The 22,232-nt window shown below is 47.9% G+C and overlaps 1 protein-coding gene across 1 annotated transcript; it reads right to left on the bottom strand.

Moving 5' to 3' along the window:
* Positions 1 to 13,117: 13,117 nt before the first annotated feature.
* On the bottom strand, positions 13,118 to 22,189 carry LOC308512524 (histone-lysine N-methyltransferase PRDM9-like; the record flags this gene model as incomplete). The annotated part of the gene is made up of 7 exons (XM_081082227.1): positions 13,118 to 13,382; positions 14,471 to 14,538; positions 14,970 to 15,241; positions 15,440 to 15,541; positions 21,627 to 21,734; positions 21,883 to 22,006; positions 22,121 to 22,189. The coding sequence occupies 7 exons, from the start codon at positions 22,187 to 22,189 to the stop codon at positions 13,118 to 13,120; spliced, it is 1,008 nt and encodes a 335-aa protein (XP_080938353.1).
* Positions 22,190 to 22,232: the final 43 nt, after the last annotated feature.

Raw genomic sequence — 22,232 nt, 5'->3', positions numbered from 1 at the left:
GGCATTCTCCCACAGGAAGTTTGCATTCCCTCACAGGAAGTTGCGATTCCCTCACAGGAAGATAGGTCAACAAACAGGAAAATGCATTTCCACCACAGGAAGCTGAGACACCCTGACAGGAAGAGTCATCCGCACATAGGAAAGTGCATATCCACAAAAGGAAGAAGGGTTTCTAAAAGAAAAGAGACACTCCCCATAGCAAAATGTGTTCCTACACGGGAATGGACACTTCCCCCACAGGAAGGAGTGTTTCCGTGTGGTAGTTTTATTTCCAAAAGCAAGTTGATTTTTCATAAATGGAAGACAGTTCTGCACACAGGAACGAGCCCGTCCCACGAAGAATGACCTGTCTACACACGGAGGGACATTTCCTAGAGGGGAAGAATGTTTCCCTAGAGGAAGTTTGTTTCCCCACATGAATGTTTGATTCATTCGCAGCATAATAGGTCCGCATACAGGAGAGTGCATTTCCCCCCCAAAAATAAGGTTTCTTCAAAGGATGATTGTTTGCCCTATAGGTATAGGCGTTCTACACCAGGAAGTTTTGATTCCCCTACAGGAAGTTGCGTTTCCACCACAGGAAGAGAGGTCCCCATCAGGAAGGTGCATTTCCCCCACAGAAAAATGGGACGCTTTCACAGGAAAAGAGATCCGCACAAAGTCAAGTGCAATTCCCCAACAGGAATTAGGGTCCCAAAAACAAAAGGGACAAACCCCCATAAGAATATGGGTTCCTACATTACAAGGGACATTTCCACCACAGGAAGGAGGGTTCAACATCGCGAAGTTTTGTTTCTAAAGGAAGTTGGCTTTCCATCAGTGGAAATAGTTCTGCACACAGGATCCTGCATGTCCCCGAAAGAATGAAGTGTGTACATACCCGAAGTGATATTACCTCCAGAGGAAGAAGAGTTTCCCCAGTGGAAGTATTTTTTGCCCACATAAAGGAACTATTCTTCAGAGCATAATAAGTCCGCATTTTTGGAAAGTGCGTTTCCTACATAGCAGGAAGCATGTCTCAAAGGAAGGTAGTTTCCCCGCAGGAAGAGGTGCTCTCCAAATAGAAGCTTCGATTCTCGAACAAAAAGGGGCCATTTCTTCACAGGAATGAGATCTGCACACAGGAAATTGCATTTCCCCTAAAGGAGGAAGGGTTCCTACAATGGAAGGATAACTGCCCAGTAGGAAAATCGGTTCCCATTTCGGATGGGACATTTCCGAACAAGAAGGAGGGTTCACAAAACGAGAGTTTGTTTTCCACATGGGATTTTGCGTTTCCATTACAGGACGAAAGCTCTGCACACAGGAATGTGCATTTCCTCCTCAGTAAGTTGGCTTCGCAAAGCAGAAGGTAAATTTCACCCAAAGGACAAAAGCTTCCACACCGTAAGTTTGGTATCCCCTCAGGAAGATGGATTCCATCACAGGAAGTTCGGTTTGGACATTGAAAAGTGCATTGCACACACGGGAAGAAGGGTTTCCTTGCAACAAGTGAATTTCCCCCACAGGAATAGTTCTTCTCCCACAGGAAGTTTCATTTCCACCACACCAATATGCACCTCCCTCACATGAAAATAGTTTCACACAAAAGATAATGCAGTTCCCACACTAGAAATAGGATTCTCACAAAGAATTTGCAAGACCCCCAAAGGAAGGTGGGATTCGCTCAAAGGAAGATAGATATGCACACAGGAAAGTGCAGGTCCCACAAAGGGTGAAGTGTTCACACACAGAAAGGGACATTTCCCCCAGAGGAAGAATGGATTCCTCAGAGGAAGTATTGTTTCCCCAAGTGAAGGAGCCATTCATTCAGAGCATAATCGGTAAGCATACTGGATATTGCAGTTCCCCTACAGGAAGAAGGTTTCCTCACAGGGTGTTCGTTTCCCCCACAGGAATAGGTGTTCTCTAACAGGAAGTTTCAATTCCCCAACAGGAAGGTGGAGTCCCTCACTGCAAGATAGGTCCACAAACAGGAAAGTGCATTTCCCACACTGGAAGTTGAGACGCCCTCACAGGAAGAGTCATCCACACACAGTAAAGTGCCTTTCTCCCACATGTAGAAGGTTCCCTCAAAGGAAGTTTGTTTCCCCTATAGGTAGAGGCGTTCTCCAACAGGAAGTTATGATTCCCCCACAGCAATGTGCGATTCCCTCACAGGAGGACAGGTCCACAACAGGAAAGTGCATTTCCCTAACGGAAAAATGGGACGCTTTCACAGGAAAAGAGATCCGCACACAGGAACATGCATTTCAGCAACAGAAAGTAGGGTTCCTAAAACAATAGGGACACTCTTTCATATAATATGTGTTCCTACACCCAGTGGACATTTCCCCCACACGAAGGAGTGTTCACCATGGGAAACGGATAGAGATGGAAACATAAATACTTGCCGGGAGCCGGTCCATCCTGCTGTTTCAAGGGACCTGGCATATATGGCATACTGTTCTTAATATGTTTGCTCACCTTTTTGGCACTATGTGCTATAACCAAGGTCACCTCTTTGAGAAAGGTTGTTTCCCCAGGTAGGTTTTATCCCCTGAAGTTAGGGAGGGAATTAACCCCCTTAACTAAGTGCCATGTGGGTAATTAGTCACATTAACTACGAACAATCATACTTAAGCTACATAATCTTTACTCCCTGGAATGGAGATAAGAAACGCCCTAACCTTTGGAATAGAGATTGATAGGATTGGAATCAACTGCTATAAATACAGATGTAACAAGACAATAAGAGACAGAACGTAGAAGACAGAACCAAAAGACACAGAACCTAGACACAGAACCTACATAGAACCTAGGGACAGAAGAACTTAGCTGGAGAGAACATGTCAAATGATCCTGGACAGAAACTGGCCAAACACCCTAGAGACAGAACCTAGTGAGAGAACATGGCAAAAGATCCTGGACTGAAACTGGCCACAGAACCTAGATACAGAATCTACACAGAACCTATACAGAGAACCTACACAGAACCTAGGGACAGAAGAACTTCGCTGGAGAGAATATGGCAAAAGATCCTGGACTGAACCTGAGTACAGAAATTGGCAAGGAATCCTCGCACCTTCCTATTTCTAGTCACCTGACTAGAACCTGGTGACTGAACCTGGCTGGAGATCCTAGCAAGAGAACATGAACACAGAACCTGGCTGGATATCCTAACCAAAACTTCGCTGGAGATCCTGAACAGAACTTGGCTGGAGATCCTGGCTAGAGATCCTGGCTAGGCTGCTGATCAACTGAACGCTGTCTCTGTGTCATTCCTTCTTCGCTGACTCCATCCACAACTTTGGGCACCCCTGGACCTGCTGGGGTTGGACCCCAGCATCTGGCGCCAGAACAGGGACCCCTAGGTAAGCCTCACTCTCGGGATGGATAGGTCTCTACCGTAGGAAGAGGGTGGATAGTCTTCGCCGACTCCATCCACACCTTTGGGAAACCCTGGAACAGGAATCCCCTAGGTAAGACCCCCCCCCCATTGAGAACCCCCACATTCAGGACTGATAGGACTCCACCAGGGTACTGCAGACCCCCCCTATAGAGGATAAGTAGGGTAAGAAGGTGAATAGTACAGAATTTAGATTGGGAAGATGCGCCATACTGTGTCCAAAGAAAGAAGACTCTGTATTGATTTTTAGATTGAGAAGATGTGCCATACTGAGACCAAAGAAAGAAGAGTCTGTATTGATTCTTAGATTGAGAAGATATGCCATACTGAGTCCAAAGAAAGAAGACTCTGTACAGATCTTTAGATAAGGAAGATGTGCCATACTGATTCTAAAGAAATAAGACTCTGTATTGTTCTTTTAACACATATGCTTGCTAGCAGAGGAATTAAGGTTACTCCCAGTCAGACAGAACGTTTTATACAAGAAGTATGTCCATGCTTTTCTGAGGAAGGAAAGGTAAATGGAAAGGCATGGGAGGAGGTAGGCCCAAGGAGCCTTATCCTTAACCCCACTGCAGTCTTTCCACCGCAGGAAAGTGCAGGATTGGCAAGCTCTCCCTGGGGTGATAGATCAGGACTCAGGTAATAACGGAAAGCGCCGATTTCACTCTTAAAATGGATACAAGAGAGCATTTGGGGTTTTTCTTTTTAATGCCTGCTTTTAAAAAATAAAAAAGGGGGAATATGCCGGGAGCCGGTCCATCCTTGCTGTTTCAAGGGACTTGGCATATATGGCAAACTGTTCTTAATATGTTTGCTCACCTTTTTGGCACTATGTGCTTTAACCAAGGTCACCTCTTTGAGAAAGGTTGTTTCCCCAGGTAGGGATTTTCCCCTGAAGTTAGGGAGGGAATAAACCCCCTTAACTAAGTGCCAGGTGGGTAATTAGTCACTTTAACTATGAACAATCATGCTTAAGCTACATAATCTTTACTCCCTGGAATGGAGATAAGAAACGCCCTAACCTTTGGAATAGAGATTGATAGGATTGGAATCAACTGGTATAAATACAGATGTAACAAGACAACAAGAGACATAAATTAGAAGACAGAACCAAGAGACACAGAACCTACAGAGACCCTAGAGACAGAAGAACTTCGCTGGAGAGAACATGGCCACAGAACGTAGAGACAGAACCTAGTGAGAGAACCTGGCTGAAGAACCTAGAAACAGAGCCTGGCTACAGAACCTGGATAGAACATGGCAAGAGAACCTGTCTAGAACCTGGTGACTGAACCTGGCTGGAGAACCTGGACAGAACCTGGCTGGAGAACCTAGTGAGGGAACATGGCTACAGAACCTTGCTGGAGAACCCGGAGAACCTAGCAAGAGAACATGGACACAGAACCTGGCTGGATATCCTAACCAGAACATCGCTGGAGATCCTGAGCAGAACCTCTCTGGAGATCCAGACCAGAACTTGGCTGGAGATCCTGGCTAGGCTGCTGATCAACTGAACACTGTCTCCGTGTCCTTCCTTCTTCGCCGACTCTGTCGACGCTTTTGGGAACCCCTGGACCTGCTGGGGTTGGACCCCGGCAAATGATGAGAGAGAATCATGGATCAGCTGCCTCCTGTATCACCCCCTCCCCACTGGGGATCCAGCCCGCAACGAGGGCATGTGCCCTGACTGGGAATCAAACCAGGGACCCTTCAATACACAGGTTGACACTCTCCCCGCTGAGGCACACTGGCCAGGGCCACAGTGGTTTTTTCTTAGAAATATACATTTCTACTATTTCAGAAAAGAAGAAAGATCAATGATGAGTGATCATCCTAGATTGGCTGCCTTCTGCCAGAAGAAAGAGAGGCATGTGTTCTCATCTGCTCAGCAGAAGGAATAGGCCCTGGCCAGTGTTGTTCACTGGTTAGACCTTCGGATGCCCAGGGAAGGGTCGCTGGTGGGATTCCAGGTCCAGAGCACATACCTGGGATGCAGGTTTCATTGCCTGCCACGGTCTGGGCTCCTGTGGGAGCCAAAGATCCATGTGTCTCTTGCATATTCATGTTTGCTTTTTTGTTTCTTCTCTATCCCCACCCTCCCTCCCTCCCTCTGTCTGTAAAAAACATATCCTCTGGTAAGAATTAACCAAAACATAAACAAGAAAAACGTACAAAGAAGGAAAAGATTTGGAGGGTGTGAAAAAGCAGCATACCCCTAAAGAAAGGCACCATGATGAGCGGAGCATTCGGCTCCGCTGATGTTTTTCCACGGAATGTGTCTATAAGATAAAAATAAAATGTCTGAGTGTCTCTCAGCTGGCCAGATCCTGACACAACAGGACGAGGCCATTCTAGCGTGGTCCTTGCAGGGTCTCCCAAGCCACCACGTTGGGGCGAGGCTCTGCGGCGGGGGGCGAGGCCAGGAGGAGCAGAGGAAAGCGAGGCGTGAAGGAGGTGGGGAATGGACAGAGGAGGGTACTGCACGTGCTCCCCTCTACTGCGTTGTTTCGCTGCTCCCAGAGTCCCCCCCACTGAGAAGATGGGAGCAGACTCATCCGGTGTCAGTGACCGAGGGACATACAGGCTGAGGGACACACAGACTGAGGGACACATAGACCGAGGGACACAGAGACCGAGGGACACACAGATAATTGAGGCCGCAGTGGCCTGGAGAGGTGACATCCGGGAACCTGTGACCACTGTGTTGGTTCGTTTATCCTCCCAGATGTACCTTCTCAGAGGTTTTTGACTCCAGAACCCTGGATTCCAGTTCCACAGACAGCACCTACTTCATGGTGACTCTGCCCAAGACCCAAGACCTCTCTGGACAACCATTCACACATCAGTTGTTTGGAAAGTGATCTCAAACTTATTCTATATAGTTATTGCATGTATGAAAAATAAATCAGAGCCAAGCAGTCATCTGTCTGATGTATTATACATTTGTATCATACATACATTTTAGTTTAGAAAATGACATTTCTCATTCAAAGTTGCCTTCCTAAGTGTAATTAAGTGAGCATGTTAAAAACTTTGTAAGAGTGAATGTTTTACTTGGCAAATGTTTAGAAACTTGGTAAGTATTACTGTGTATCGCTGCCCAAGGAACTGTTGGGGGTCATGTGTTGTCACCAAAGCAGAATGTTTGCTCAATGACTGGTCCCCTTGTTGAGACAACCTTCATGGTTTTCCCTTCATTCTGTTATGAACCTATAGGCAGAAGGTAGAATTAGGCTTGTACTGATGCCACAGCTCCCACCTGCTGTGATGATGGAAACAGGCCTGATGCTCCAAGCATCATGAGAACACCAGCAAGCGAAGCTCAATGACTGAGCGTTGACCTATGAACCAAGAAGTCCCCTTGATTCCTGGTAAGGGCACCCCCATCACCTGATTGTTTCTCTTTGTCTCCCTGTCCCTCTGTGTCTCAGATCAAGAACAACAGATTAATAATAAAACTGGAAACTGTCCAATCTGCTCCTATCCTCCTCCCAAAAGGTATCAGATTTTACTGAAAACGCCCACCACTTGTCTTCCGTAGTCATCGTGAGAATTCCAGTTCATGAATGTTCAGAGCATCTCAGTTTCAAACGTGTGTGCACAACTACACCCAAACAGTGGAGCATCGCATCCTGGAGAATTTTCCATTTCCTTCCAAAGGAAGTGAGATGTCTCACACTGGAAATGGAAACAAATGGTAGGAAAAGCTGGGCATGGAGATCAAGGCTAATCATTGCAAACTGGGAATGATGTACTCAACAAATCACAGCATGAATAGTCAAACCAGAACATTCCTGTACGTGGAGGTTTGGGCACGGGGACACCAACATTTTTAATGTGAATGAGGACTTGATTGTGCAAAGCTTTCCTTCACCCCCTGAGAGATACTCAGCAGAGGTGCTGAGCCACTTGGAAATGTGTGCTGTTTCAATGCGATGCTGGGGGTGGGGGTTTGCCCCTCCTGGCCTGAGCGAGAGAGCCCACCTTCCAATGTGCACAGGGCCCCTGCTTGGGTGTCAACAGCTCCATGGCTGTGGGCTGGCTCCTCCCGAGTCCGCTGAGACCCACAGAAAACAATATCCCAACTGGCAGATTTCTCCTGGTCCTGAGGTGTTTCAGGATTGGGTTAATGAGGGAAAACACAAGTATGAAGGTGTGGCTCAAAGGTTGCTTCTGAGAGTTTCAGGTCACCCACCCAAGCCCTCAGTCATTGGAGGGAATGAGGTTTCAATTCTTCATATAGAAATGCCATCATTTTTTAAAATATATTTTTTATTGATCTCAGATAGAAAGGGAGAGGAAGCGGGGGGAGACGAGAGAGAGAGAGAGAGAGAGAGAGAGAGAGAGAGAGAGAGAGAGAGAAACATCCATGATGACAGAGAATCATGGATCCGCTGCCTCTTGCAGGCCCCACACTGGGCATCAAGCCCACAACCCGAGCATGTGCCCTGACCAGGAATTGAACCCTGACCTCCTGGTTCATAGGTCGATGATCAAGCACTGAGCCACACCAGCCGGGCAGGTGAGGGAAGGTCATGGTCCCAGTTCCTGGGTTTGGTGACCCCTTCAGGAGCTCTCCTCCAGGAACAGGTGCAGTGCTAGGTCCCTCAGGCTGAGGGGTGACGGGCCCTCACCGCGTGGGCCTGCTCCCTGCATTGATGTCCGTCTGCTCTGTTGTAAGAAAAGAGGGGCCTCTGGTTGCTGTGGCCCCGTCGCCTCCCAAAGCAGAGGCTTCCTGTTCCCTGGAGCCTCGCTGGACTCCCACCCATGGTCCCATGAGCATCAGTGCTCCAGGCCTCACTGGACATTACCTGTGAACCGGTGGCCAGGAATGACCGACATGGCCTGCCTGCTCCGCTCACGCGGGTCCATGTCCCATCAGACTCCCCATAAGAAACGTGCAGTGAAGAATTTCAGACGGGTCAGGGGAGGGTTAGACCCGCGGACCCAGGTACAAGGCCAGCACCAGGAGCTGCTGCGAGGTGGGCTTCGCACACACTGTGAGGTGAGGTGCACCTAGCAGCCCTCAGCAGGGTGGCGAGGGCCTGTGTCCTGGCCACTCGCAGTGCCGCCTGCCCAGGCTCAGTGGGAGGGTGTGGCCGCGGGGAGGAGCATGCCTGACCCCACGCCTCCTGCTCAGGCAGCCGAGTCCATGCAGAACAGTGGGGCTGCGCGAGCTCTAAACTGGCTCCCGGGCCCCAAGCCCTCTGCCTCCCTTGTCCACCTCAAGGCCGGGCAGACGCTGTTCACCGAGAGACGCACGTTTTAGCCACCTGAGCCAGAGGCGCCGGTGCTGACCCCACTCTGAATGACACTCCAAAGCCTGGGTCACCCTCCCGCTTTATAGCTTGGAAAGGGGCACAGAGACTTTGGGGGTCTTTCCTTAGGACACACAGTTGTGAGGGCAGAGCTGAGACTCAAACCCTTGTGGGCAGACCTGGCGCCCACATGCTGTGCCCCAGGTGAGATGCCGATGCTACTGAGGCAGCAAGAAGGGTGAGGGCGACCAGTGCCCAGACTGAGGCAGCACAGGTGTGTTCACAGGCACACGGGCACTCACACACACACATGCACACACACACACCCACCTGTACACACCCTCTCTGGCTTTCACCTCTGAGGCTACAGAGGTCTGAGGAATCAGGGGCGGAGCCAGGAGAAGCCAAGGGGTTGTTGGGGTCCTATTCATGTTCCTGGTGAGTCTGTCTCAATCCCTCTCCCTGGCAGGAACCTCACTGGACTGATGCCAAATTCCTACCTTCCCGGGTTCAGGTCTGTGGCTGAGCGTTCTCTGAGGCCCTCCTGGAACTCTGCTTTCAGTGATGAGGGGGATGAGGCATGTCGGCTTCAGGTTTGTCTGGACACAAAATTTATTAAAACGAGGCCAAAAGCACCATGAGGGACATTGGTGTTGACATCCCCATAGCACTTAAGGAACTGTTTGTCTATTGCCTCTCCTCTTGAAAGTGGAGGATGTTTGACCAGTTTCTTCTGTACTAAGTACACTCTTGGGGAAAGAAAGGAGCCAGCAGGCTTCCTCTGAAGCCCCGTCAGAGCTGGGATATGAGGTATGTGGTGCCTACACTTGCCCTGTGGCTGCTGAGGTGCAATTTAGGGCTCATGATGCATCCTCCCTGCAAACACCGGGCTTCTTCCCTGAGTGTGTCCTCTGGTGTCGGATGAGATTGTTCTGAAGTGTAAAGACTCGCCCACACTCCCTGCACACATATGGCTTTTCCCCAGAGTGTGTCCTCTGGTGTTTGATGAGATTGGACTTAAGTGTAAAGCCTCGCCCACACTCCCTGCACACATATGGCTTCTCCCCTGAGTGTGTCCTCTGGTGATTGATGAGATCAGACTTCTGTGTAAAGCCTCGCCCACACTCCCTGCACACATATGGCCTCTCCCCTGTGTGTGCCCTCTGGTGTCTAATGAGATTAGACTTCACTGTAAAGCCTCGCCCACACTCCCTGCACACATATGGCTTCTCCCCTGAGTGTGCCCTCTGGTGTCTGATGTGATGTGACTTCTGTGTAAAGCCTTGCCCACACTCCCTGCAAACATAGGGCTTCTCCCCTGAGTGTGTCCTCTGGTGTCTGATGAGAGGTGACTTATCTGTAAAGCCTCGCCCACACTCACTACACACATAGGGCTTCTCTCCTGAGTGTGTCCTCTTGTGTATGATTAGAGTTGACTTATCTCTAAAGCCTCCCCACAACTCCCTGCAAACATGGGCTTCTCCCCTGAGTGTGCCCTCTGGTGTCTGATGAGATGTGACTTCTTTGTAAAGCCTCGCCCACACTCCCTGAACACATATGGCTTCTCCCCTGAGTGTGTCCTCTGGTGTGTGTCGATATGTGACTTATCACTGAAGCCTTGCCCACACCCTCCATGCTTGATTGTTACAATTTTTGACATTCTTACTTCCACAAATAATTTGCCTGTGTTCTTTGCGTTAACATTCTGGCCTGTGCTGGGCTCTTCCTCCATTATTCTCTCAGGTTCACTGGAGCTCCCTGTTTGTCCGTTGGGAGGCTTGAAAGAGGCCCTTGAAGTTCCCCTGTGCCTGATCCTTTTAAGCAAAGGTTTGGACCTCCATTTGACCTCTTGACCTTCAACTTTGTCATTCAAGCCATGTGGACCAGTCTGTTGCTGCTGCTGTTGATTCTGACGCTCTGGGCCAGCTTCCTCCGACTGGACGTGCTTTCCTGCAGATGCTCCTCACAGAATCTCAGAGGGGTGATTGCGTTTCACATGTTGGCTGAGGAATGTCCGACTGGAGAAGGCCACAGAGCAGGAGGGACATGGGTGGATCTCTGGCTTTGGTTCTGCTGGAGAAGAAAGTTTTGGTCAGGGCAGGTGTGGGCAAGCCTGCCTGTGCCGTACGCTCTGTCTCCTGGTAAGACCCGTCCCCGGAATCATTCTAGCTGTGTTGACAGTGCAAGCTCTGCCTCCCACAAAGTGTTCCTTCACTGTCTACTTTTCTTTTTCTTTGTCTGCACTACTCTTCTTCAGAAATCCAGAGACCCCATATCAAAAGTCTTTTCTACAGCCCTGGCCAGTGTGGATCAGTGGATAGAGCCTCAGCCTGTGGACAGAAAGGTCCTGGGTTTGATTCCCATCAAGAGCATGTGCCTTGGTTGCAGGCTTCTCCCCAGCCTGGGCCCTGGTCTGGGCGTGTGCAGGAGGCAGCCAGTCAATGTGTTTCTCTCACATCGACATTTCTCTTTGTCTTTCCCTCCCTCTTCCACTCTCTCTAAAAATCAATGGAATTATATCCTGGGATGAGGATTGAAAAGAAAAAAGGTCTTACAGATCAAGGACCATCAGAAGACATTTCACTCCTTATATGGGTTGGACTATTGTGACCTTTCCATATACATGTATCTTCTAAGTCATGTTAAAGAGAAAAACCACAGGCCTGGCCAGGTAGCTCAGTGGTTGAGCATCAACCCATGAACCAGGACGTCACCAGTTTGATTCCTGGTCAGGGCACATGCCCAGGTTCTGTGCTCGATCCCAGCAGGAGGCAGCTGATCCATGTTGATATTTCTATCCCTCTCTTCATTTCCCTTCCTCTCTCTCTCAAATCACTAAAAATATTTAAAAATAGAGAAACCATAGGCCCCAACTAGCAATTGCTTCTCTCTCAGTTTTCCACAAATCACAAAATGGAAATATGTCCTTCCTCACACAGTATTCCTACTTGATTTCTTTCAGTGTTAGCCTACTTCAAATACACTACAAAGTCCTGTTTCAGGATATCTTTCCAACCATCCCCTAGCCAGTTTGGATCAGTAGATAGAGCTTCGCCTTGGGGACTCCAGGGTCCTGGGTTTGATTCTAGTCAAGGGCACATACCTGGGTTGCAAGCTCAATCCCCAGCCCTGGTTGGGGTGTCTGTGGGAGACAAGCTATTGATGTTTCTCCTCTGTCTCTCCCCCTTCTACTCTCTCTCAAAAAATAATCAGTGGAAAAATATCCCTGGGTGAGGATTAACAACAACAACAAAAATATTTCCCCAACCTGCTTCTTAAATTCCTGACTCCCATCTCTCTCCAGCCAGTCCGCCTTCCTCTCTCACTGGGAGTTGAAATAATCTCGGAGGGGATTCCCCACTGAAGTTTATTTCCCCAAAAAATTAACAAAGCATAGTTTTAGAACATGCCACTCTGCAGCGGAAAACTGCTCAGTTGTCCCGTCTCACTCAAGAAAGTCCCCAGTATCTCAGCTTGGATCATAGGCACTGTATTTCCCGGCTGCTAGGCATCTGTCCAACCTCTGTTCTTGCCCTCTGTACTGAGACTGAGACGGGAGTAGCCCTCAGCCAGCTCAACACCCCACGTCTTTCCTTCCCTGCACCAGCCAATCCCTCTGCCTGGGACCTTGTGACACAACTGTTGTAAATGTTGTCTCCTGAGAAAGCCTTCCCTTGACCTTTGCAATCCGACACACCCAAATTCCCCTCACACTGATCCCTAGGCACTTGTCCTGGGCCCGTTTTCTACAAAGCGCTAACCACTGTGTGATATTAAGCACATGCACATATGTCTGCCGGGGATTCCATCCTTCACCAACCAGCTGCTCAGGAGCCGTGATTCTGATCATCGTGTTAATCGGTATTTCCAGCTCCCAGAACCCTGTGTGGCACCGAGTAGGAATTCACATGACAAGTCACAAAATAATGAATGAATGCATGTTAACACACACATTTCATTTAGAAATATGCAGTAAATGAAGAAGAAACAGCTAAAGTGTTAAAAAAAACAACAACCCAAAAACAACCACCTTGATGAGAGAGCTGGTTAAGTACCTGAAACATTTTTTTTTTTTTTGGCTCTGATTTTTTCAGCACTATATGATGCCGTGCATTTTGTGCATGAAGTATTTTTAAAAATGTAACACAAATTGGCCCTGGCCATTGTGGCTCAGTTGTTTGAGCATTGTCCCATTCACCCAGAGGTAGCCAGTTTGATTCCTGGTCAGGGCACATGTCAGGGTGGTGGACTTGATCCCCAGTAAGGAGAATGCAGGAGGCAGCAGATTGATATTTCTCTCCCTCTCCCTTCATCTCTGTCTCTAAAACCAATAAAAGCATATTTTTAAGAATTAGAACAAAAATAAAAATATTAAAATTATTCTTAAGAATCAAAAACCTATGTGATGAGCCATCAATTTCTGAAGCATCTGATTTGAAGCTTTGCTGACTCTAGAGTGGATTTTACTCTACTTGAGAGTTGGAGCATGAAAACTTCTAAGAATTCTTTCTTTCCATGTTGAAGAAGAGTGGTGCCCACCTCTCCCGGCCACAAGCTCTGTCTTCCACTTGCTGCCCCACTTGATGCCCAGCTTTTGGCCATACTCTTCTCCATACCAGACCAGCAGCTCACAGCCCGTCCTCACGACCCGGCAGGTTCGGTAGAAAATCTGCCTGTGATATTGAAAGGCCACCAGGTTCTGTTCTTCCTCATCCCGGGCGCAGTTCACGTACCTGGCGTTGAGGCAGATGAAAGGAAAGAAAACCACAGGCGATGAGCTTCCACTACCTGTCATATCGTGTCCAGCTCCTCACTGACGCGTAAGGCCCTCAGCACTGATGGCACCCACCCCCATGCTCCTGGGGAAACTTCTGTTCAATGTCCAAGCCTCTGTCACAAGGTCATGTGAATTCCTGTCTCTATGTCCTGCTCACAGGTCTCATCCTGCCTAATGCCATTTCCAAAGCCTCATTCCAGACTTCCCCATCAAACCCGGTGGCCTCTAGCTTCTCTAAGCTGTAAGTCAGGTTCTGTGTTACACCCCAGGACTCGGGGCTTGCTCTAGGACTCACACCATTCAACATTCAGTCCAAGTCTCCCTTCTCTTCAGAGGCCTTTGTCGAGTCTCCCCACACTTTATTGAAGGCATCATTCAGTTGCCTCCCCCAGGTTCCCACAGAAATGTCGAGGTCTCTCTTTCTTAGAAAAATAACACAGAACAATAGTAGTTTATTCATAATCTGTCTCCCCTGACACAAGAGAGCCCCTCAGGAAAGGGCCATGAGCACTATGACTCTGCAGGCTCCAACATCCAGTTCTAGTTAGAACTGAGTCTGGGATGATGTGCTGCCCTCACAGGTTTAGATTATCCTTGGTTCAAGGCTATGTGGGCACTAGGCACTTGTTGAAAAATAGGAAAATTAGAGTTAAATGTTTATGAAATAAAATGTTTCATGTCCGTCTGCAGTAAGTCCTCCCTAGGGACATGGATTGTGTGATCTGTGTAAGTAATGAATTCCTTCCTCTAAACTGGAATATAGTAAGTGTTTAACTAATGTCAGTTAGATAAATCACAGAGTAATCCAGGGTCCTCAAGGTTTTTCCCAGTGCCCAAAGTAGAGACTTCTATTTTGAGGACATATGCTATACTTTTACCTCCTTTTTTTCCTAAATGTCACTAGATGTTAAAGATCACTGTATGGAGAAAAAGGGGGAACAGAGTACTGAGGGAGACCATTAAGGAGGCATGATGGGAAGGACAGACATGTGGTTTGTGAGGCATGAGTGTCCTCTCCGGCACCCAGAAGCCTAGTGACCTTACCTCATCCAGTTGGCCTGAGATGTATCCTTTCCATCCACATACTCATAGCAGTTTCTCCCTTTGGTGATCTGCATTTCAGGAAGAGAAGTTAAAGGCTGTGTGTGTGTGTGTGTGTGTGTGTGTGTGTGTGTGTGTGTGTGAGTTTGTGTGTATATAATAGAATAATTACTTTATTCTAGTGTCATCAAATCTCTTTCAGCCTGCATGGTGATTCAACTGCCAATGGTGATCACAGGACATTTTTCTTACTCATCATCTACACGCCTGAGTCAATTTGTCCACTAAGCAGGAGCCCCACAAGGGAGGAGTCTGTACCACTTTGCTCCCATTTACCCTCTGATCCTTAGAGAGGAGCTCCATGTTCATGCAAAGTCCGCCCAGTACACAGAGCTAACTAACCATATGGTCCCCATCCATGTCCTAGCATGTAGAAGGTGGGGCAATCCAAGCCACAGGAGGGCCGGGAAGCCAGAGGACAGGGAAGAGGTAAAGTTCTCACCAGCCAGGAGTAGCCGCTGTTGGCTGTGGCTTCATCTTCTGTGATCTGACCCTCATAAGGGCCAAAGTGCAGGCCCACCGGCAGATCACATTCCTCATTCCACACTCCAAGCCCAGCCTCAGGGATGCCTGATGGTCCGATTCTCAACCCAGGGGGCACAGTGAGGGCTGAGCGGTTGGCATGCCCCTTGTCCACGGCACTGTCTTTTACAAACGTAGGAGGCCCGTGCACAGCACAGCTGTCAATGAAGAAGTTCTGACACTTCTCACAATCTGGAGGCAAGAGCAACAGGGATTAGTCAGGGTGCAGTGCATGTCCCTGCACTTGAAGAGTTTCAGAAAGAGCTCCCATCAGTGAGCCTCAATCCTATATTCCCGGTCACGAGAGGAAGGGAATGATTTGGGCACCCAAAGACCAGTGAAATTATTGCATCAAGGACATAACATGCTCCTTGGTTAGGGTGAGCTTACACAGGTAGTCATCGTCCTGGGGCTCGCTGATCTCTTGGTAGACATGGCCCTTTCTCTCTCGTAGGCTATACATCTTCACTTCGATCTCCTTTCTCCTGAGGTCTACATGAGAGAAGAGCTGGTGAACGAAGTGGGTCTGGAACATGAGTCCCTGACTTGTCAGAAAACACACAATGTCTTCCCATCAAATGATCACCTGTTCTTTATAGTATCTGGTATTTTTCTCCATTAACTAAAAGACTAGTACGCCACACTGACTACCGATGGCTGATTCAATTTTAGTTTCTAGATGATCCCATTATCAGGTTCAACCTTCCAAGCTTTGGTCATTCATAAAGTATGTATTGCGGGCACGTTATGTGTTAGGCACTGAATAAAGATCTGGGCACACAACACCAAGACAATATGGTTGCTATTATCACAGATGGATTTATTGGACAACTTGCATGTGCCAATTGTTTGAGATTTAATTTAATACTTTCAAACTATATGTGTCCCATGTTTCCTTATGTTCACTGTATACATTAGCATTCAGGAGCTCAGAGAGTTTGGAAGATTAGCTCAAAGCTTCAGTGCTAACTCCAGTTTCAAATCCAGGCCTGTTGAAAGTCCACCCCACATACCTAGGCTATACTGACCAGCCTTTCTAGAGGAATTAGTGGAACTGAAATCTCCAAATTGTTGAACTTACCCAATTTTGATCTAGGGTGCTTTCCGGAGGTACTTGCTTCTCCAGGAGGGGGCACTGGTTTCTGGGTCTGCTCTGAGCCACTTGTGGTCAACAAATTTGCTGTTCCTGACAATTCCTTCAAACTGGACTCATTACTTAATGGCGCCCTGGACTTTGCCTTCAGTGTGAAAGGCAAAGGGAAATAAATGTAACGTACATTTATTTAATTATGTAGGGTTTATGATATACATGACTTTAATGAACACTTCAACAACTCTTGGAAATACCTGGGAAATATGAAAATTAGACGAAAAAGAAATGGCCAATGTGGGTTTTGAATCGAAGACTAGAACCCATGCCTTAAGGCTCTTTCTTTTATAGCACATTGAGAATGAAGGATACTGGGAAGAGAATAAGACATAGTTGGGCCCTAACCAGTGTCGTTCAGTTGATAGAGTGTCGGCCTGCAGACTGAAGGGTCCTGAGTTCAATTCTCGTCAAGCGCGAGTTCCTTGGTTGCAGGACCCTCCTCCCTGGCCTGGACCTTGGTCTGGGCTTATGCAGGAGGCCACCAGTCATTATGTGTGTCTCTCACATTGACATTTCTCTCTTTCTCTCCCTCTTTTTTCTATTCCCCCTAAAAATCAATGAGAAAATATCCTTGGGTGAGGATTAAGAAAAAAAGAAAGAAAGAAATAGTTGGCAGAGCCCTGGCTGGTGTAGCTCAGTTGGTTGAACTGAAGGGTTGCCGGTTCCATTCCCGGTCAGGGCACACGCCCCAGTTACGGGTTATTGATCCATGTTTTTCTCTCTCACTGATGCTTCTCTCCCTTCCTCTCTCTCTCAAATCAGTAAAAACATATTTTTTAAAAAGAAATGGCTGGCAGAAACCTACCATGACAATAAAGGAAATTATGCTAAAATGTGCAATTTACTATATCATGGAAAGAACAGATGTAATTAGATTAGTTGGTTCCCACCAATTTTGTTTGAATAAGGTTGTGCTTCTAGCCTGTTCTCTTCATTTTCCTGACCTATAACATGCTAATTCTTAATGTTATAATGAACATGAAATATTATGATGTTCACCAAAGTGTTCTGTGAGCACTTTGATACAGTATGAATGTGAGATTACAGTCCTGCTATCAATGTACCTCTCAGCCATCTCTATATTTGAAATCACGTGTAATTTATCTTCATTATTCTTTGACCCTACTCTAGTTTAATTTGTAAATTTGAAAGCACTCTTTCAGCAAACATTTAGGGGGCCCTCAGGGACCCTGAGCTGGGCCTGGGACTTCTGAGAAGAATCTGGTGTGAACCAAAGAGCTCACAATGCAGAGGTAGGCAGGCGGAGCCAATGATTCAAACAAGATGACACTGGCCTAATTAGAGCTCAGAGAAAGAAGCCATACTTCTTCTGACTGGAATGAGCATTCAAAACTAGTTCCAGATGAGCTTCTACTGAATAGTTTGTCATCTCTATGAAGTTCTTAAGTCACTTTATTTATTGTTTATTGTTTCTGAATCGTCAAACCTGAAGCTCCCCAGAGTTGAGAGGCTTTCTTTTATTTGACTGGGAGGCTCTGATGCTGGGGTTGCTATATCCATCTTCATCTGGGACCATGCACCGTGCAAACTGCCTATATATCAGTGAGCTTCTGCAAGTCGGAAGTCTTAGTGCATTTCTCACTGGAGCATAGCAGAGCAGAACTGCGTTTGGAATCATCAGTCAGTGAAAGATGTAATCATGTATGGATGAGAAAGTGGAAAGCGCATAAAACTATGGAAATTTAAATGAGCTTGTAAGTGGTTTAGAGATGAAGCTATGGATTAGATTGCACGACCACCGATACTGTGATTTCAGACATACAATCAAACACTTGTATATGTCTGAAACCTCAGTTTCCTCATCAGAAATGGTGATACTTATAGTATCTACCTCATAGGGTTGTGGTAAGGTTTAAGTGAGTTTATGCACGTAGAATTCTTAGAGTCTGAAGCATTGTGAAGATAAGACCCGTGGTAGCTAATATTGTTGCTGATGTTATTAACGACTAAGATGATATTGGGCATTTTGTTGAAGAGGTCAGGAAAGGAAGGTGGCAGTTCCTAGGGTGCACTCTGATTTTTCCTCCTCTTCCCTGCATTTGCATACAGGAGGAAGATTTTCTTTTCCACAGGATTTGGGAAATACTCACCTTCTGATGTTTATTCTGTTCCACTCTGAGGGCCACCCAAGAAGGTTTAGCTAAAAGATGGTGAGAAATCAATAATATATATAATTTCAGAGAGGAAGGGAGAGGGCGAGGGAGAGAGAGAGAGAAACATCAATGATGATAGAGAATCATGGATTAGCTGCCTCCTGAATACCCCACACCAGGGATCAAACTGGCCGTGTGCCCTGACCGGGAATTGAACTGTGACCTCCTGGTTCATAGGTCGACACTTAATCTCTGAGCCACGCCTGCCGTGTGAGAAATCAGTTTTGGTTGGTAATTGTTTCAAAATCTGGAGATTTTTATCTTTCAGAATTCTGAATTATAGAGTAATCCCAGGACAGACCAAGGATGATTGGAAAATGTTTCCTGAGGTTTCATTAGGCTTATGCTTTTATTGGGAGCATCAGCTAATTTTCTTAAAATGTTAAAAAATAGCCCTAGCCAGCTTGGCTCAGTGGATAGAGCGTCAACCTGCGGATGGAATGGTCCTGGGTTCTATTCCAGCCAAGGGTGCATGCCTGGGTTGCGGGCTCATCACAGGTGTGCAGGAGGCAGCCAATCGATGGCTCTCTCTCATCATTGATGTTTTGATCTCTCTGAATTCCTCTCTGAAATCAATAAATATATTTTAAAAAAATAGACAAAACCCCATCTGTACTTCATCCTCTGTTCAATATATATATTTAAAGTAGAAGCCCGTTGCACAAAGATTCACGCAATAGGCCTTCCTTCCCCTGGCTGCCTGCACTAGATTTCCTCTGGCACCGGGGTCCCAGGCCTTTGCTCCAGCCACTGAGGAGAAGCCAAGCCTCTTCCGTCTTCAGTCTTCACTCCAGCCAGAGCCTTCAGTCTTCTCTCAGCGGCTGCCCTGGTTAGGCAAATTAACTGCCATCTTTGTTGGGTTAATTTGCATGTGTATCCTGATTGGCTGGCGGGCCTGGCAGAGTGACACCAATTTGCATGTTTCTCTTTTATTTGTGTAGAGTGGCCTATCCCTGGCTGGCCATCTCAGTTGGTTGGAGTACCATGTTTTACACCAAAAGGTTTCCGGTTTGATCCTTATTGGGGCCTACACAGGAGGCAACTGATGGATGTTCCTCTCTCACATTGATGTTTCTGTCTCCCTTTCTGTCTCCCTCCCTTCCTCTCTCTAAATTCAATGAATATCCTTGGGTGAGGATTTAAAAAATAAAATTGCCCTAAAAAGCAAAAATAAAAAATTGGCCTTTCATGACACAAGTATAATAAAGGTCATGTAAGTGCAAAGAATCTCTACTCTGTAACCCAGCGCTTTCTCCTCTCTGTCTTCTGTCTTCACACTGACCTTGGCCAGTCCACCTTGGACAAGGAACCAGGACCACCTTGGCTCCTTTCTTTCTTATCCTTCCTCCTTTGCACATTTGGATTGTGACCACCTTCTCTAATCACTAGATTCTGATCAGCATCACACAGTCTTAGGGACAAAGACTCAGGTCTAGTCACCACATAAACAGAGTTTCGGGCAAGCTGGACATAACGTCGTGACTTCAGCTATGTTTCAACCTCAGACCCATGGAACTACAGACCCTACCAGTCAGACTTTCATGAAACCTGGCAGATGATGCCATGGCTGCCATGGAACCTGATACAATGATGAACTACTTCCTACCCTGGCCCACAACCCAACCCCCTAACTACCATGAGTAATAATTTTCCCATATGTCCCCATGCAGGTCTTAGAGCACTGCTCACCTGTCAAAACTTCCTCCTTCTATGTGATCACAACTCTTCTGAATTAGTTATTTTTTACTCACTGTTATATTTTTGTATACTTACTTGTTAATGTTCTATAACTATACAATTATATTATTATTCTATTTTATTTTTTCCACCACCATTTATACTCCTGTATTATTATTTTTTCATCCTCACCTGAGAATATATGCTTATTGATTTTAGAGAGAAAAGAAGAGGAAGAAAGAGAGGGAAACATGGATGTGAGAGAGAAACATCGATGAGTTGTATCCCATACACACCCCGACTGGGGATGGATCACGAAACCTTTTTGGTGTATGGGAGGATGCTCCAACCAACTGAGCTACCGAGCCATTGAGATTCATTTATTTTGATTTTGAGAGAATGTTTATTAAAACTAGGGACAGTGAAACAAGGATAGAAGCAGCAGCAGGAGAGAGCTTAGGCTGGGCTGCTGTGTTGCTCTAGAAAGGTTAAAGGAAAGAGTTCAACCTAGGCGGGCGGCTTTGGCTCATTGGAAAATCATAGAAAAGGGGCCTTGGAGCCAGGTTCAGGGGGTTAGCTTGAATGAGCTGCCCCTGGCCGTACTCCCTGGTGCAAGTCTCCTGGGTCCCTTAGTTTAGGAGATGCACACCTAGTGGGGGTTGGGGGGAGGAGAGGGGAAAGGGTGAGGGGTGTGTGTGCTCCCGGAGAGAGAACAGCCTAATATATATATATATATATATATATATATATATATATATATATATACACCATTGCACGAAATTTATAAATTTCTGCACCGTGGGAATGGCGGTGGTTGTGGGGGGGGGGGGGATTTCCTGAGCCCGGCCTGTGCCCTCTGTGCCTCTGACAGTCTGGGAGTCCTGCGATCCATCGCCTGCAGAGGGAGGTCCCATTCAGTAGCCCCAGCTCTGCATTGGTGGCCTGGGCCTCCCTCTTTGGGGTGATGGGGAGCCCCCATTGATGACCCAGTGGCTAGTGGCCTTGGCCTCTCTCTGCAGGGCATCATCGGGGATGGTGGGGCCGGACCAATTGCGTTTCACAGGCCTTGGCTGGCCTGGCGCCAGTGGGTGTCATAGCCTGGTCATCTGGTGGGTCCTTCAGCTGGTCCGCCCTGGATTTGCATATTATGGTTTCATTATTGTAGATTTGGGGGGTGGGTCTGGGTGAAGGTGAGAAAAGGGGGAGAAATGGGGGACCTCTGTGATAGTGTCAACACTAAATCTGTATATAATTATTGTTACACATTGAAAGAGGTTTTATGACCCTGGCCAGTGTGGCCCAGTGGTTGAGCCTCGACCTATGAACCGTGAGGTGGGGGGCCGGCAGGAGGCAGCCATGGAGGTTTCTCTCTCACCTGTTTCTCTCTCTCTCTCTCTCTCTCTCTCTCTCTCTCTCTCTCTCTCTCTGTAAAATAAATTATTCATAGAAAGGGGTTTATGTGAACAGCCCCTGGCTGTGTAACTGCTCTGCCTCTTGCTCCTGCCCGGTAACTCCCGAGAGGCCGCCCGACCTACACCAGGTCAGGGTCAGGCAGCTGCGCGCCCTCTGCCCGCACCTGGTGGCCTCGGGGTCCACTCGTCATCTGAGTCCTCGGAGTCCTCCGCCCGGGGCCTGGCCGTCCTCCCTCGGCGACACATGAACGCGGGTCGAGGGGCCCTGAGACCTGGAAGGAGAGAAAGAAAGGGTCTGTCCTGCAGGCGAAGAGCTGATGGACAAACAGCAGAGCCAGCGCTGGGCGGGGGCAGAGCCCGGGGCCCTGGACGGAGCACCCCCGCCCCCCCCTCCCCGCGGCCCCGTCCCCCCTCGGTCACCCATTCTGAGCAGCGCCTCGTAGTTGCTCTTCACGTTGTGGTGCCGCGCTCGCTCCCAGGCGCCCATCTGCGCCCACTCCTCTCGGGAGAAGTAGATTGACACGTCCCTGCAGGCGGCCCTGGGCTGGGGGAGAGACCGTCCGTCCGTTCGTCCGTCCGCCAGGCCCGAGGGTGGGCGCCCCGCCTCCATCCTGTCCCCACCTCTCGTCCCCACCTCCACCCGCTTGGACCCCCTCACCTTGGGCCTATGCCCCGCTCTCCCCGCCTCCTCCACGGGGCGCTCCTGCAGGTCCCTGTCCGAATCCATGGTGCCGCCAGCGGAGTCCCTTCCCGAGGACACGGTGCCTGTG

The sequence above is a fragment of the Myotis nattereri genome (genome assembly GCF_964212035.1).
Source record: "Myotis nattereri genome assembly, chromosome: Y".
Classification (NCBI taxonomy): domain Eukaryota; kingdom Metazoa; phylum Chordata; class Mammalia; order Chiroptera; family Vespertilionidae; genus Myotis; species Myotis nattereri.
The sequence above is the reverse complement of the archived record's forward strand: the minus strand, read 5'-3'. Positions and strand labels throughout refer to the sequence as shown.